Source organism: Solanum verrucosum, unplaced genomic scaffold (assembly GCF_900185275.1).
Source record: "Solanum verrucosum unplaced genomic scaffold, falcon-dt-bn FXZP01000278.1, whole genome shotgun sequence".
NCBI classification, from domain to species: Eukaryota; Viridiplantae; Streptophyta; class Magnoliopsida; order Solanales; family Solanaceae; genus Solanum; species Solanum verrucosum.
In genome coordinates, this window is record NW_026020332.1 from 1146974 (window position 1) to 1164722 (window position 17749).

Consider the following 17749-nt stretch of genomic DNA (forward strand, 5'->3'; position numbering starts at 1 on the left):
AATTATTGTTGACTTATAATGTGAAAAATGCTTCTTTTTTTTTTTTTGGTAAACATGTTTTCTTTTTCTTTTTCTTCACTTTATATTCATAATTTCTTATTATCTACTCTACCTTCCACCAATAAACATCCTTACAAAACATGAAAGAACAAAAATAAATAAAAAAATCATATCCGTTTGAAAAAAAATTGTAAGAACAAAACACGAAAAATTGAAAGAAAAATATAAGAAGAATTATATTATTTTTATTGGATGTGTGGATAAAAAAAAATCTAATAAAAAAAAAAGTGGAAGATGAACAAAAGGTCAGGGGTGACGCAAGTTGGTGTGAGGTGAAGAAAATAGATACGTAATTTTATTTGTTTATTTTTATTGCTAATTAATTATTTATTCTTTTATAATTTATTTTAAATTATTATTTTACGCTCCAATACCATATGTCCTCTTTTTATTTAAGTCATCATGTTGTAATCCACAAATATATTACACATACTTTATAATTTTAACTAATTATCGTCAATAAAATATCAAATAACATAATAGAATTTCACTATACAGATTATTAAAATGAATAAAACAGATATAATAAAAACAGTTGAATATCATATGTTTTCTTCATAAGTACATTAGCTTTGTGTATGATTTATACTATTACTCTTATCTTCATTATTTTTGTTTATTTATAACAACTTGGGACAAGGGAAATTTTGCGTAGGCATATATAATTCTGATTTTAATATGTCGGCAATAACATTTTTTGCAGTTTGCAAAATTATTAGTGACGTAATCAATGACTCTTTTATTTTGATTCTAAATCTAAAAGGACATTTTTGGAAAATTAAAGTGAAATAATTATAAAAGATAATTAATGTTGTGTAGATGGACAACCACTCTGTTCACGTTCTTTTCGTTTTCTTTCCTCTCTTTTTTTCCCCTTTAGGATAAATCCTCTTTCGGAAAATTAAAGTGAAATTTTTTAATACACTATTATTATTGAGTACCTCAATAAGATATGAATAAAGATCATTTAGACCTTATTATGAATAAAGAAACTATTGATGTATTTATTTATCCTAATAAATATCATCAAAAAATATATTGGTTATACAAATACAGGCATTATATATAGGAAATTCTTTCTTTAAACAATCTATTTACATATGAATGTACTATCATATTATCATGTTCTATAAGATAGTCAATTGTTAATACTTTAATGTCAAGACGTAACCAACTTATAAAGCAAGTGACTCAATATATAAGAGGTGTTATTTTCTTTGGAAAAAAAAATCAGCAATGTTGAATACAATGTTATTACTTGCACACAATAGAATCCATAATATAGTCGTTTAGAGAGTTTTGTTTATGAAAATATTTTTTTCTCAACAATTTTAATATTTCCTTTTTATTAGTTTTTAATTATGTAGGCCAGTTGGTCCTATCATATAATAATATTGTGTCTTTTAGTAAAAAAAATGTTGTTACTTGCATAGCAAAGGAGCCAAAGTAAATTACATTTCACCAAAGAATAGTGAAATAAATATCTAATATTTTGTTTGAGGGATAATTTGACAGAGTAATTCACTGACATTGTTAATCTCAATATTAGGTTGTTACACGAGATTGAAAAGTCAATGTCACATAGATATCAAATGATAGTAAATGTGCTATGTAACATTTTTTTCTTAATCAAGATTTTGTCTCACTAAATTTTTCGATACAATCTTAGGATTGAGTTGGGCTATTATTTTGGAGGTCCTTCTGGATGAAGGGTTGGGTTAGACTAGGCCATTGTAGTCTCCGACCCGCTGGACCAGATTGGACTGTACCGATCCATTTTGATAACTCTATATATATAGCTATGCAAAATTACTCTTTTCACATAATTAGTAGGAAAATTTTCATATATTGCAAACGGATTTAATGAAATAATGTTTTATAGGTATAGTTTATGTAATTACATTTCAGGGGTATAGTTTAGTTTGCTATGGAGCATTTAATTTGTTACGTTTTTTTGTTTATATTTATACAATATTTTTTTTAATAAATGGATACATGAACGCTAAATAAGGTAACAGAAGATTCACATAATCCCATGATTCAAGCTAATCGTTTTAAATCAAATATTTTTTCAAAAAAGAGTTATTTAACGATACAAACACCATAACAATTGTTTCCTCATACCACTGAAGCAATATTAAACGGAAAAAAAATTGGTTCATCAATATTCTTGTATATTCAATGCCAGGTAGACGTTTCTTTCAAGGAAACTTCATGTTTTGAACGGCAAAAACGAATACGATTAATTTGTATAGCTAGTATATAACTGAAATTTTCAAAAACGAATTATTAATGTTTGTTTATTCTAATGATTCACAAGTATGTATTTTTGTTTATACAAATGTAGACAGATTGTATATTAACAATTCTATTCTAATGGTTGGTTAAAAAAATCGAATTACACCATTTGTACATATGAATTGTATATGTATAGCACTGCATGTTTTGGGGCACTTCCCCTTTATATTATACCATCAAATTAAGGTAATATACCAGCCACCAGGGGCATACACACGTTACATGAAGTAATGTCATCTAAGGCTGGGCACCGGAACGGGTTGTACCGGTACCGTTCCGGTTCGTTCCGGTTTGTTCCGGTCCGGTAGTATTCGGGACGGGATGGGATACACTGAATTATTGTCATCTAATACTGCTTCATTGTAAAATAATATTTTTTCTGTTTTACTTTGATTATCTTGTTTTAATTTAATTTGATATGGAGTTTGAAAAAGTAAAAAAGACTTCTAAATCATGTAATCTTAAATTAAAAATATGTCAATGTATCAAAATGTCATTTAATCTTGTAGTCTTACACATGTCCGGCGAAAAGTATATTAATCAAAAGTAAAATATCAAATACAAGCCACATATCTGATGAATATGATTCAACTAATACATTACACCAACTTATGGTGGAAAACCTCAAAAGATGAAGGTCTTAAATCAAAATATTTTACTTGTAGGAAAAAAAGTTCAGGCTGAAGTCATATGCAATGCTACTAAGGATGCATAAGCTCCATCTTTAATATTCATAAGAACAGCGTGGCTTCCTTTCTCAGCAATGATTCCATTCTTCATAACAGCAATGATATCTGCTCCTTTGATTGTGGTTAAGCGATGAGCTACAACCACGGTTGTCCTATTTACCATTACTCGATCCAACGCCTCTTGTACTATACGTTCTGATTCTGCATCTAACGCACTTGTTGCCTCGTCTAGCAAAAGGATCTTTGGATCCTTCAGTATTGCTCTAGCAATAGCTATTCTTTGCTTTTGTCCACCTGATAATTGTATCCCTCTTTCCCCAACCGATGTATCATATCCTTGAGGCAATGATGATATAAAGTTGTGTGCATTTGCTGATTTTGCTGCTTCAATGATCTCTTCTTCTGTTGCATTCCCCTGTCTACTGTAGGCAATGTTGTCACGAATTGTTTCGTTAAACAGTATTGGTTCTTGACTAACCAGTCCCATTTGTTGCCTTAGCCAACTTAGATTGAATTGTTTGATTTCCACACCATCCAAATATATTTCCCCTGATTCAGGATCATAGAATCTCTCTATTAGGCTAATGACAGTTGATTTCCCGCTACCACTCTCTCCCACTAGAGCTACAGTCTACAAAGAGAAGCGAAAAATAATATTTGAAGCCAGTCTCATATAAGATAAAATGCGGAGGGAGTACACGAAAATACCTTTCCAGAAGGGATGATTAGGCATAAATCCTTGAAGATTTGGACATCTGGGCGAGTAGCGTACCTGTAACTCACAAATCGGAATTCAATATCTCCATGAACAGCAGCTAGAGTGGTGCCAACATCAGAACTTGAGTCAATCATGGGTTTTCTATCAAGTATGTCAAATATAGAAGTTATAGAATCTTTAGCTTTGTTAAAATTTGGAGCCATTGTAGTACTTTGAGTAATTCCAACAGCTGCTAATATCAATGCAAAGAAAACCTGCAATGTTAAAGTTCTATTTCAAAAACTAAGACACGCAGGCAAGAGAAAGAGAGAATTATGTATTTTTACCTTAAAAACTTGGTCAACTGTCGCTAATCTATGATCAATAAGGACAGATCCAATGAAGAAACAGAAGCCAAGTGAAGAATAAAGTGTAAAAGAACCAAAACCTAAACTTGCTCCACTAACGATTCCAATCTTTACTCCTTTCTTAGTTGGACCTTCACATTTCTTCTGGTACATGTCCATCAATTTTTCTTCTGCACAGAATGATGCCACTGTTCTAATACCGCCAACAGCATCGTTTGCTATTTGACTAGCTTCTTCATGCATCACCTGAAAAAATGAGCAGAACCTTCTTAATATAGTTCAACCACCTTATAAAAGTTTATTTTGTTAAATAAAACTAAAGAAAACCTTAGCATCCGCAGTATAGCCTCTGTGGAACTTGGTCTGGAAGAGTCCTGGTGCACATATTAAGGGTAATACAACAAGGATTATAAATGACAGAATCCAATTAGCAGTGAAGGCAATCGCAAGGCCGCCTAATGCAGTTGCCATGTTTTGTACAATAAGTGCCAGTGCATCACCCACAACGGTCCTGACTGTAGAAGCATCAATTGATAACCTTGCACACAATGCACCGCTGCATTCGATAAAATTCCATGTTTTAGCATATGTCAAACTGCAGGGAGAATTTAATGACTATTCACTTGTTGACAGACCTTGAATTTGCAGGGTCATCAAACCAGCTGATTTCTTGATGGACTACTTTCTTAAATGTCAAAGAACGGATTCTCTCGATCAATTTCCCCCCTGCAACTCCAAATAAGTAATTCTGGAAAGGTATAACTAGCCAAATTACTACACCGAGGCCCACGTACATGAGTCCCCAGAATTGTGATTCATTTCTCAACTTATGTGGAGGATTAAAGAAGGATTTAATTGCTTCTGAGAGCAAGAGTCCGAATAAGGGCATTACTAGGCCATGCATAATTGCAGCCAATGATCCAAGTAGTACATATGGAAGCTCGGGTTTGTTTAGTTCAGCAAGCCGCCTAATAGGAATTTTCTTTCGATTCTCTGAACTTTGCTCATCGTCTTTTTTTTTATCCACATCTCCTATTTTAGCTTCATGAATATCAATCATCTCCCGAACAGGATAGCTGAGTGTGAAGGAATGTGTAGACGACTCATGGCTTGTTATTTGCTTCACTGCTGACAATTGCGGGCTTGATGACCTGCTCAAGTTTTCCAATTTCATGGTTATATTTACCTTGTCAGAGTCCATATTTTTCATAATCATGTTTTCTTCTTCATCACCTCCCTGCATTCGCATAAGCTGGGAATATGCCCCATTTGGATCTTGCATCAACTTATCATGATTACCTGTTTTCATTATGTGAGTAAAAAGATGCTTATTCTTATCCACAAAAGTAAAGCTTGATTGATGAACATGTCTCTTTTATCTTTAAATTATTACCTTGCTCTAGTAGCTTGCCATCATGTAGTACAGCTATTAGATCAGCCTTCCTGATGGTTGTTAGACGATGAGCAACAACCACAGTTGTTCTTTTCGCAATGACTTTCTCGAGTGCTTCTTGGACAATTCGCTCTGATTCAGCATCAAGTGCACTTGTAGCTTCATCAAGGAGAAGTATTTTTGGGTTCTTTACAATAGCCCTTGCTATTGCCAGTCTTTGTTTTTGACCACCAGATAGTTGTGTTCCATGCTCACCTACCATTGTGTCTAGCCCCTATAGATCCCCAAAACATGAAAAGAGTGAATGTCCATATAAACAATTTCAGTTAGGTCCTTTGCTTATTAGCAGCTTATTGAAACTATGGACATGGATATTAAGGGGGGGGGGGGGGGGGGCAATATTACCTGGGGTAATTTGTCAATGAAATTAGCAGCTTTAGCAAGCTCAATAGCTGCACTAATCTCCTCTTCAGTAGCATTTTCCTTACCATAACTGATATTCTCCCTTATGGTAGTCGCAAACAGGATAGGCTCCTGGCTTACTAATCCCATCTGCTGCCTTAGCCATTTTAGTTGATATTTCTTCAAATTGACACCGTCTATGAGTACTTCTCCAACTTCAGGATCATAGAATCTCTCCAGTAAACTAATAATAGTGGACTTCCCACTTCCACTTTGCCCGACCAAAGCTACCGTTTTGCCACTAGGAACAACAAGTGAGAATCCACTAAAGATTTGCACATCTGGCCTGGCTGGATACCTAAAATACACATCTTTAAGCTCAATTTCACCCTCGATGTCTTCCAACACAACCCCGCTCATGTCAGATGTGTCAATCAATGGTTTCCTGCTGATTGTCTCAAAGATTTTGAGTGCTGCAACCTGTCCTGCTGCAAATGCATTCAATGATGGTGTTGTTTGGCCTAGTGACCTGCAAATCAACAAGAAAACAAGCAAAAGGTTTTCCACTTCTTAGCCTACATTAACTATCCAATGTGACAAATCTAAGATGCTTTAAACTTGCAGAATTTTACACTTACATTCCACCAATCATTATAGCCATGAAAACATTGATGACATCTCCACCACGATAACCTTTCTCTATTATCAGCTTAGAACCATACCAAATGGCAAGTCCATAAGTAGATAAAAGAACAAGTAAGAATGTGCCGAGTCCAACTCCTGAAACAAGCCCTTGTTGAACAGTAAAAGCATACGCAATTTTTAATGTGTTGTCGTACTTAATCATTGCCAGCTTCTCTCCATTGAATGCTGCAACCTAATGTTTATTACTATAATTTAGATTAAAACTTGAAAGTCTAATGCAAAATCATTTAGAAAGACTTTGTATTTTGCTGTGAAGCTATACTGTTTTCATTGCTCCAACTGTTTGTTCCACTATATCTCCAGCTTGTGCATAAGTCATTTGTCCGCGACTTGACATTTTGGATATGATCGATGCCATGGCTCCCCCAGCAATGACTAGAGCAGGTATACAAGAAACCAAGACTAGTGAAAGAAGCCATCCCTTTGTGAAGGCGATAATGAAACCTCCAACGAATGCCGAGAGATATTGAATGAACTTCCCAACCTGCAATCATTGAACACATTAGTAAACTGCAGTAGTAGCATTAGTTAGATACAGAACAACACCTTATCTCCCAAGGCATCTTGAATGAGAAAAGTATCTCCAGACATTCTTCCAATGACTTGTCCAGTTGTTGTTTCTGTGTCAAAAAAGGCAATATCCTGCCTCAATATTGTCTTCAAATACAGTCCTCGAATTCGAATCGCTTGTCTCTCTCCAGTAACCATCCAACATGACATCCCTGTAATAATGTTTAGCAGCAAGCTTACACATTTTGTTTCAATTCCAATATAGTACAACAACACGAAATTAGGCTTCTGTCTTTATTTTTACCCTTCCTTGATCCAGTTAGCCAAACTTGAGCCAGACAGATTATGATTTATGAGCTACTCATTTCGTTAACTTGTCGTTTTTTCGCTTCATTAGAGTCAATTTGACTACTATTCAAAGTTAAATTAAATTTAAATATTTTAAATTTTCAAAAAGATGTAACTCTTTAAATCTTAATTATGTAAAATTTTCTTTATTTAAAAAAGGGATAAAAGTGAAAGAACATCATTAATATATTTTTTATTATCTAAAACACCACTTATTTTCGAACAGAGAAAAAACACTCTTACGTAAAAAGGAAGCAATCCCAGATCCAATAGCGAGTTAGACATAGTAAATGGCAGCCTGAAAATAAAATAAGTGTTGCTTTAGACGAAAAAATTTATCTCAAAATAACGGTTACTTTAAAAAATTTAGATAATAATTATTTTATCCTGTCTCATTTTACTTATCTACATCATTAAAAATATATATCTCAAATTACTTATAATCTACAAAATAAAAATACATTTAATTAACATTTTTTCAGTTTTCCCTTTAAATTATTCTTTTTGAAATATTGTAAAGTTCCCCATCCTTAATCTTGGTTATGAATATAGTGTACTAAAATGATCGAGTTAAAAGATAAATTAGTAAAACACTCTTTTTATTTATAATTTTTAATGGACCTGTTCAAGAAAAAGGGAATATATAAGTAATGTAGGACGGATAGAGTAGTAATTGTTTCCAATAATATCTTTATATTAAAGAACTATTTCTTCTAAATAATGTTCAATTCTCAAAAAATATCTATTAACTTAGTAAAAAATATCTTCTATTTATTATTTTTCTGATGAACATGGAAAAAGTTTAAACGAGACTTATTTAGAAAGAATAGAGTATTGATGATTTTTCTAACTTATCATCCATTTCTTGAATCTTAGAGAGGATATAGAAAATTAGGAATTTAAAAGAAACTCCTCCTTTGTTCAAGAAATTTGTAAGTGTTGTGCACTTCAATAGTGATCTTTAAAGACAAAGAAAGAACAAGCAAAGTAGTGATAATTATAAATTAATCTTTCCGTTTCAATTTGTTTGATCTATTTTAACTTTACATGGAGTGAGAAAATAAAGAAGAATGTTGAATCTTGTGCTCTTAAATTAAAGATATGTCAAATATACTACTCATTAATTTTGTGGTTTAAACATGTCATGTGAAAAATTAAAATTAAATAATTGCTAAGAAAGGAAAGAGTTTTTCTTTTTCAAACGGACTAAAAATAAAAGTAGGCTAAACAAATTGAAACGAAGGATATAATTTCTAAAGTATTCCCTTCTTCATTTTACTTGATCCCTATTCTAAAATAGATGTTTTATTTTACTTGTCCATTTTGATAAATTAAGAGAAATTCCTTTTATCTTTTTTTTATTCTACTCTTACTCTCTTAGTATTAAATAGCTACATAAAGTAGTATTCTATCTAATTTGAAGTTTCAGAACACCATTTAATAAGGTTAATTTGATAAAATACATCTTTATCTAAAATTTTATTAAAGGGTAAGTCAAATCAATAAGAGTCGAATAATATGAAATAGAAGGTCGTTAGTAGTGAATGTATGAACATTTAACCGTGTTTAATTAGTTGCAGTTCATATTAATTTTGAATATGCTCTTTTTGTTGTAACATATATAGTATACTCCGTCCTTTTTTGTTGTCTACGAAATCATAAATAAAAATTACATTTTTTTGTTATTAATTTACTTGCATGATCTCTTCAATATAATTTACTTATGTATATCTTGTTCTATGTAATCAAATACTATTATTTTACTTTTGAATTGTGATGTATTCTTTTTCTTAGCAATATATAACTCTATTCTTCACAACACCAATGATATCAACCCTTTTGATTAGCTACTGAAACGTTGGATTTTTTTATCATTTCAATAAATAAATAACATCAGTTTAATTTAATTAACGTAAAATACTCCCTATGTTATAATTTCAATTTTGAATTTTGAATAAAATTAATAAATTGAAGGGAAAAAATGGAAAAGAAATAGGCACTACACAACCATGAAGAATGTCAACAATCAGTCCATCTAAGAATGTATGTAAAAAAATATCATTCTAAAGATATTTGTGTATAATCTAGACAATGAGAGACGAAGTAAATGTAATGGGATTGGATGAGTGGCAGAGTCTAAATCTTTACTAAAAGAGTTCAAAATGTAAAAAATAAACACATAGAAGTCAAGGAATTCAACATTTACTATATATACGTAAAAATAAATGTACTGATCTAATTTTTATAAAAACACTTAGGGAAGCAGTTCATTGCTAATATACTACTTCATCATAGAAAGCATTTGTTGCAAGTCTCCAGTACAATGCATATGTATGGAACCTTTGTCATTTTTGTTAGTGTTATGTTGACCTCAGTAACAAAAGAACAGTGTTTCTTTCACAATTCACAAACTACAACAACAATTTTCACAACCATCTTCTTCAAAGATAACATTTTTCGTCCGCGGGTAGAGGAAGAGGGTACTTAACTAACTGCATTTCAGCTATAATCCATCAGTGATGACAAGTCTATGCTGGGGTAAAAACAAATGGGAAAGGGAAAAGACCAAAAGCATTTTCTGTCCAGTATAACCCTGAAGGAACTAAAATGAATATGTTACACACTCAACTCTATGCTCTTGCATGAACAAAATGAATGAACTGGGAACTGTTCCACAAATACCAGCAACAAAAAAACACTATGTTTCAGTAAACTTCCGCTGCTCCATTAGAAGTAGGTACTCTTTGTCGTTTCTCCACGTACTCAGATGGAAACCAACCTGCCCTGCCTTGGCATTCTCCTTCTGACCACCCTGATTGAGTCACCTGAACATAACATGAAATTGGAAAAGAGAGGCACTCTTCAATTCAACATGGATGTAACAGGATAGAAGAATTAACCATGGTTTCTTCTTTTGGACTCGACTTTACAGTGTTTCATTGAACATATCATGTACATCTATGAATAGATCATAGTTTTATTACCTCTACAATTTTTGAGAAGTAGAATAAAAATGGCATATGGAACAAGAAAATTTAACGGTGTGTCCTTTCCTTTTTCATTTACATAGTATTCTTTATTTTGCTTGCTTTCATTCTCTCTCCTTTTTCTTTTTTGGTGGGGAGAAGTGTGAAAGGAGGGGTAGGTTTAAAGTGAGAAGGGTAGTAGGAGGGACAGGTTTAAAGTGAGAAGGGTAGTAGGAGGGGCAGGTTTAAAGTGGGAAGTTGCGCATATATCAAATAAGCCTTTAGAAGGAAGACTAGTGTGAGTAGTACTAACAGCAATCATCTTTACTGGAAAATTAGAGAAGGCTTAGGACTATAAAAGGTTTGTTGGGTTTAGAAAAAGGATAATGCTCCAGCAGATATACATGTGAGTTTATCAACTTCAATCAATAACTTATTATCTTAAGAGGGAAGGGCCAGAATTAAAGAACAACCTTACGAACAACAACATAATCACCGACAGACAAGCTTAGCTCCTTTTCTGATTCAGCTTCAAAAGAATGAATAGCCTGTGTGACAGAGACACAAAAATTAAGACCATTTCAACTCATTAATAAAACAGTAACACTGCACGGATAAGAGCGTCTTCAGAGCTCACACCAGCAATATATCCTCATTGTCAATCAGCTTTCCCTCTGAGGTTTCTTTCAAATAGTATAATAAATAAATCGTTCTGTGATAAGATTATAACAACTTAGACAACTGTTGTTAAAGCAGATGGTTACCTCGGCCAAAAAGTATTTTGTTTTCTCAGGTGTGTGGGCCGGAGGGTTTACAGCGAGTGTGGCTACAGGAGGAGCAGCCTCTTTTCGCTGTTTTTCAGAAACTATCTGTACAAATTGCAAATTGTCAAGTAAGAAAAAATTACCTAGGTGTAAAGCATACCTCTGGAGAAATAAGAAAGGAAAAACACTCACCTCAGCTTCAATGTTACCCAGAATAACAGCAACTCTCTCATGATAAAGCTTTTCTGCTTCAACCTGCAGATGATTATACTCACTTTTACCATAGTATGAAAATGGTTGACCATGCAAAAGACAAGTTTAAATTCCATGAGAGGCAAATATGCACCATCATACATACCATTGCAACAAGCCTCTGAAATGTAAGCCTCTCCTGCTGTGATTTTACAGCAGCTAATGCTGCTGCTGCTTCTTTACCGAGTATTGTCATGTTGGCTTTGAGTTCGTGCATTTTAGTTTCTGCTGCATGCAGCTTTGCCACATTCTCCGGGATGGGAGCTTCCCTCACCCGAGCTTGTCTTCTAGAAACTTCGGCTGCCTGCTTACTTTGTATTCAATACTAAGGATGTGATGACAGCGTAGAATAGTACAATAAGACAAGTATCCACAGACGTTTATCATACAGTCTTTAGCAAAAGAAATAATCGTTACAGTAACCTGTATCTCCGCCTCTTGCCTCATTTTACTGTAGCGCTGAGCAAGATGACGAGCATCCTCTAAGGGAGAACCAGCTACCATAGCTCTCAATGGTTCCAGTACCTGGAAATCCAAAAGCTCATTTAGTCTGCTGCCGAAGGCTGAACTATGAAGTATTGAACACAGGTTTACACTACTAAGTGTCATGAATCGAAAAAATAAATGTGCAGTATCTTGAAAAGAAATGACAGAAAGAAAAGTAAAAAGAAGGTATGGCCATATTTGCCAATATTATGTTTCATGAGACAAAAAGGTCAGTATCATGATTGTTTACAGTATGTCATTAATCCTTCTTTTTGGTTGGGGAAGAGGGTGATTACTTCTTTTTTTGCAACGAAGCATGTGCTTACAGAAAACCATCCAGAAACCAAAGCAAAAAAAATTCCAAGACCAAGAAGTGCACATGGAAGTGACCTCTTTCTTGCCACACATGTCGAAGGAGAAAACTGGAAAGGAAAATGATTATCCTTTAGGTTTTCGAGGAACTGTTTCAGCAATTTCTTTATGCATTTGTCACTTGCTATCAGCACCAGAAATTAAGATTATCATCATTGATTTCTTTGTCTTCACAGTTTCATAAGCAGTCTTTCCCATAAAAAGCAGCTATAAGCCTATTCGTGTATGGATGTCACAATCTTAGACTCTTAGGCTAGCAGGTAATAAACTACTGCAAATATAGCCAGTAATCTACTGACGTTTAGGTCTAGGGAAAAAACGTTTATCTAGCTCATGCAACTCTAACAAATAAATAAGCCAATATATATTGCTTCTAATTAGTTTTCATTAACATACTCCAGATTACATGCACATTTTACCTACCTGACTGAAGAATAGCTTATTTAGATCTTCAACCTCCTTCTCTGCATGTTTACGAGCATCGCCGTAAATAGAAGCAGCCTTAGCTAACACCTCGTCATTGGGATTTTCGACTCCATATTTGCAGCAATCTTCTGATAATTTAGTTCCTGGCTACCATAAACTTCCACCAAATAAGTTGAAATACACACACACAAAAGCAAAACAAAACAAAAGGAAAAAGAAAAAACAAGTCTCAGTCTCACAATGATGGGAGAGAGGAGGATGAGATTCTAGCCTGGCAGTATCCAGAAAATAAGAAAGATAAACATCCAGGTTAAGGATAATCTTGTCTTATCGTCAAGAAGGCATAAAGGACTGCCTGAATATTTTAGAAGTAGCAGCAAACAAACATAAAAAATTGCCTGAATATTTTAGTAGTAGCAGCAAACAAACATAAAGGACTGCTTGAATATATTAGAAGTAGCAGCAAACAAACTCATTAGTTTTATCCAACGCGGGCAGAGAATCATGACTACAACAAAGTTCCATCTGAAAGTAGATCTATTTATACAAAATACGCCTTCAAAAGTTTTACCTGTTTCTATATGCTTGTATCCTATAGCTGTAAATGTTTCAGCTGCCTTAACAATCTCTTTCTGAAAATCCTGCAAAATGATACGAACAGAGATATCGTAACTTCAGAAAGAGAAGGAAACACACAGTGTGAGTTTAGATCAAAATTAAGCAATGAATTTGCCAAGTCCTAGCCACAACTACAAAAAACAAGATATAGGAATGAAATGCTCTACACTAGCATGACATTTATCTTGTTCATAGATATACGTGGTCTTGTGCATTTAGCACCACCAACAACAATAACAAAATCAAGACACAAATGACAAGCCAAGTGCATAAGTATCTTAAAATGGGTCATGCCGAAGAGGAATTAGAAAAATGATGCATGTAGACAAGCCAAGTTGAATAGTTCAACCTGATACAACAAGCCAAGCTCGATATCATTATGCTCAACTCGCATAAGAAGAAGAGCAAGTGCATCTTAACAAGACAACAATAAATTATAGTGGCCGGAGCAGATGAAAAAGAAGAAAATGACTAAACAAGCCTGCTAAGGATATCTTAAAATAGGTCAAGCTCAAGCTAATTTAGTAAAGTGAATGCATATCAGTGAGCCGAGCTGAACAACATCGTAATTAGGTCAGCTAGGTCAAATCTCAGCCTTAACGGGCAAATATGTAAGCCAGCTAATAATCACAACAGAGGCGACCATTTAGTTCAGAATATTCAGACCATGTAGCACTGAAACGGATATCAAACAAATAAATACTTGAACAAATCACCTAGCACATAGATTTCACTCATGGACCCCAACCACAACCTCAGTTATTTTTCTTGAGTGGATTAGACTTTTATGTATGGTTATGTACTGTATTTAGCCAATGCCCAATTTTGTTCATCTTTTTATAAATCAAAAGCATCTTAGTAACCCCCCAAGAAGGTGTCAAATTATATACATAGGAGAACATTGCTCAACCGCAATCATCTATCAAGTTAGCCCAACTAACTCGGACTCTCATTTTGCATTGAAAAACAATACGAAACAAAAACAATCTTATCACATATGTGAAACATTCTCATGTTCATTTAATCCCATACAAAACAAGATTAAACCCAGATGCATCTTCTGAGAATAGACAATACTAGTAAAAATGAACTTTTGACTGGGTTGACTGCATAAGACTAACAACAACAACATACCTAGTGAACTCCCACTAAGTGAGGTCTGGGGAGGGTAGAGTGTACGCAGACCTTATCAATACCTCGTGGAGGGTAGAGGGGCTGTTTCTGAAAGACTCTCCGCTCAAGTGCATCAAACTCAAGGGAAAGAAGAAGAAAGATAGCATTTAAGACAACCAGTGTCAAGTCTACAAGAAAGAAACAATAACAACAACAAAATTGTGTAATAAACGAAACACAATAAACAACATATGAAAAAAACTACAAGGGTACAACTAGTACTACAATAGGCACTGACAAGCCAAAACCTTCACAAGGCAAGACAACACTCTACCCCTACTACCCTAATAAGAGACCTCCACTCCTTCCTATCTAAAGTCATGTCCTTGGTAATACGAATTTGCATCATTTCCTATCTAATCATCTCTCCCAATACTTTTCCGTTGGTTGCACGAGACTGCCTATCAATATGCAAAAGCGACTTTACTTATAACTGTGGTGTCCGGGCTCGCTTTTTAGCGAACATCAACTAATTCCTCGGGATACCCGACACCTTCCACCCGCAACGAAGGTAACTCTATCCACCAAGGTTAGGACAGATGGGAAGAATCACCTAGAGGTTTTTGTAACATGAGACCTCATGGTTTTCAACCCATTGCATTGATCACTAGGCCACAGTCTTGTGTGCAGACATAAGTAACTTAAGTCTCCAGAAAATAGACTTTGATTCCATGTGAAAAAAGAGAAAAGAGATGGAAATTCTAATTGAATTGGTTGATTAATAATTCACAGGAAGAGTTCTTTTTACGGGAGTCATAGATCACGTACAACATGTTAAGTAGTTATTATCTATTTCTATGATTGTAAGTAAATATTTTACAGTGTACTACAGAACATTATGAAATGTTCTCCAATGTTCTAATTAAATTTAATAGATCTAGACATGTTGTGGATCGGAATATATTCTCTAAACTTTCAACAGAGCAAAACCATGTGCGTACATGCATATACAAGAAAAACATCTCCAAAACTATCTATATTCGAACTCAAGAATCTTCACATCCCACTTTGCATCCCTTCAAAAATATATGGAAGCTGTTCTCTCCAACTATTTATTAAATAATAGAAAATAAAGAAACAACTAAGTTTTTCTTAACTTTCCATTACATCATTACATATTAACAACTATTATCAAGTTTCAAAATGCACAAAAATAGCGATCTCGCTTCAAATTTTGGCATCTTCCTTTTATAAGTCAGATCTAACTAACACCAAAGAATGCTCTACCTCCCATTAAAAGAACTCTTTTTGGCTAAATCACTCACCTTTTTGCATTGTCAACTATTGGCAAGAAGCAGGAAGAGCAAAGTAAAGGCCTTTGATAATGACTAAATACCAAAGTAGTTATTACATGCTAAACGAATATATTAGCAGCAGCTATTCTGCAAGTAAATAAATTGCAGTCAGGAATATACTGTAGTAAATTTCATAGTTAGAAAGTAAATGACAGAACATCAAACGTTCCAATATACGGAAAAAAACTGTAGGCACCAACAGGCTTTTATTTACATTATGTGACAGAACCCTTACCCTTTTCTCCCGGGTAGACTTATACAACTTGTCCAGTTGATGATGCAATTGCATCTCCATTTCATCAATGACCATAACATCAGAACTTTCATAACCAGTTGCACTAAACTGCTTGATGACTGCCTGAAGTTTAAGAATCAATATCTCTAGCAAGTAAGAATCAATATATGACACTATAAAACTAACACTTACTATGGAAAGAAACACTTTGTACCATCCCTCAAAAGTCAATCACTCAATTAAATTCTTGAGTAAGGTGGGGGGCCATTGTTGTTGCTTCTTATGATACAGGAAAATCTTTCCTCTATCTCTCAGACAAATACGGGTATTGGTTTGCAAGGGAGGATGATGTACCATTTACATCAAACCTTGTAATTATCTTAAAACATTCATTTACTATGTACAAATTATAACTTTTAGAACCCAGTAACATCAAATCATGGATCCACCTCTACTCCTTGCACCATTTTGTATTACCATACCAATTCCAAAGCGCAAAATAATTACAATTAAGGAGAATAAAATCTGCAAAAGCACTTTTTGGCAACACATCCAATTCAAGAAAAAACTGACAAACATAGAAATTCATAAAGCTTAAAATCTTCCCTCACTCTTATACAATGATTCTCCAGAATTCAAGTATTCATTCGCACATTAAACCAAGATGGACCACCAAAATTGAAACTCTACCCATTTTACAGTTCTACTAGATGAATCATTATTAATGAGGAATACCCACAAGAAGAAACCCGAAATAATTACACCAGAATTCCAAGAAAATCACATTTTCTCACAGCCCCAAACAAGAAAATTGGATCAAGAAAAAAGAATGCTTGGATGGACCTGTTGCTGTTTAGCGACTTGTTCTCTGAGCTTACTAGCTTGCTTCCTCAAAGCATCCATGGCTGTAAACTTAGCGGGTGGATTTTACAATTTGTGGGATTTGATTTGCTTCTATATCTGATCTGAACAAAGGCTACTGCTGCTGCTTCAAGAAAAGAAAGTTGCTTTTAGCTTTGATTACTGAAAGCAGCTTAATTGCATAGCATTTCTTAATACTCTTTTCTTTTTCTCTTTTTTTACCAAGTCCATAAAAGAGAAAAAAATGTGTGTTTGGTAGGGAGGAAAAATATTTTTTATGACAAATATTTAAATTTTTCCATATATATTGGTCAAGATTTGAAAAATATTATCTTTAGAAAATTATTTTTGAAAAGTTGAGAAAAATGATCTTAATGAATAGGTAAAACAAGTTTTATAAGTGAGATTTTAAGTTGATTGTCTTTACTTTGCGACTTCACCCACACTCTCACAATTTATTAGTATTTGGCTAAATTACATATAAATAATTTTTTTAATTAAAAAAATTGTTTTTTCCTTTAGTAACAAATACACTCTTAATATTTTCTCATAATTTCAAAGACCTTCATAATAAATATTTACAATATTGTTTATGTATAAACAATCTTAACAATGAAATGTTTCGTGATACTTGCCCCTTTTCGAAATTTGATATTCAAAAGCATTTTTTAAAAAACATTATTCAAACATTTTATCAATTATCGAAAAAAGTATTTCTCAAACGAACTAGCTCAACACATATTATTTGTCTCTAAAAATGCTTTTTCTGAAAAGTTATTTTAGTAAAAATATTTTTCAAAATAATTAGTTTTTGACCATTTGTCTGGACGG

At 33.6% G+C, this 17749-nt stretch overlaps 2 protein-coding genes across 2 annotated transcripts; both read right to left on the reverse strand.

Annotated features, from left to right (window-relative positions):
• Positions 1 to 3033: 3033 nt before the first annotated feature.
• LOC125836355 (ABC transporter B family member 9-like) lies at positions 3034 to 7332 on the reverse strand. The gene is made up of 10 exons (XM_049515532.1): positions 7159 to 7332; positions 6875 to 7096; positions 6546 to 6784; positions 5911 to 6436; positions 5506 to 5779; positions 4748 to 5411; positions 4440 to 4668; positions 4092 to 4358; positions 3756 to 4019; positions 3034 to 3678 (listed from the first exon to the last, which is right to left on the reverse strand). Exons 1-10 carry the CDS (start codon positions 7330 to 7332, stop codon positions 3034 to 3036), a joined length of 3504 nt encoding a protein of 1167 aa, XP_049371489.1.
• A 2525-nt stretch (positions 7333 to 9857) lies between these two features.
• LOC125836560 (SH3 domain-containing protein 3) lies at positions 9858 to 17149 on the reverse strand. The gene is made up of 10 exons (XM_049515743.1): positions 16901 to 17149; positions 16058 to 16180; positions 13308 to 13377; positions 12734 to 12879; positions 11876 to 11977; positions 11559 to 11756; positions 11393 to 11455; positions 11201 to 11305; positions 10910 to 10984; positions 9858 to 10295 (listed from the first exon to the last, which is right to left on the reverse strand). Exons 1-10 carry the CDS (start codon positions 16958 to 16960, stop codon positions 10176 to 10178), a joined length of 1062 nt encoding a protein of 353 aa, XP_049371700.1. The 5' UTR covers positions 16961 to 17149; the 3' UTR covers positions 9858 to 10175.
• Between the last annotated feature and the right edge of the window lie 600 nt (positions 17150 to 17749).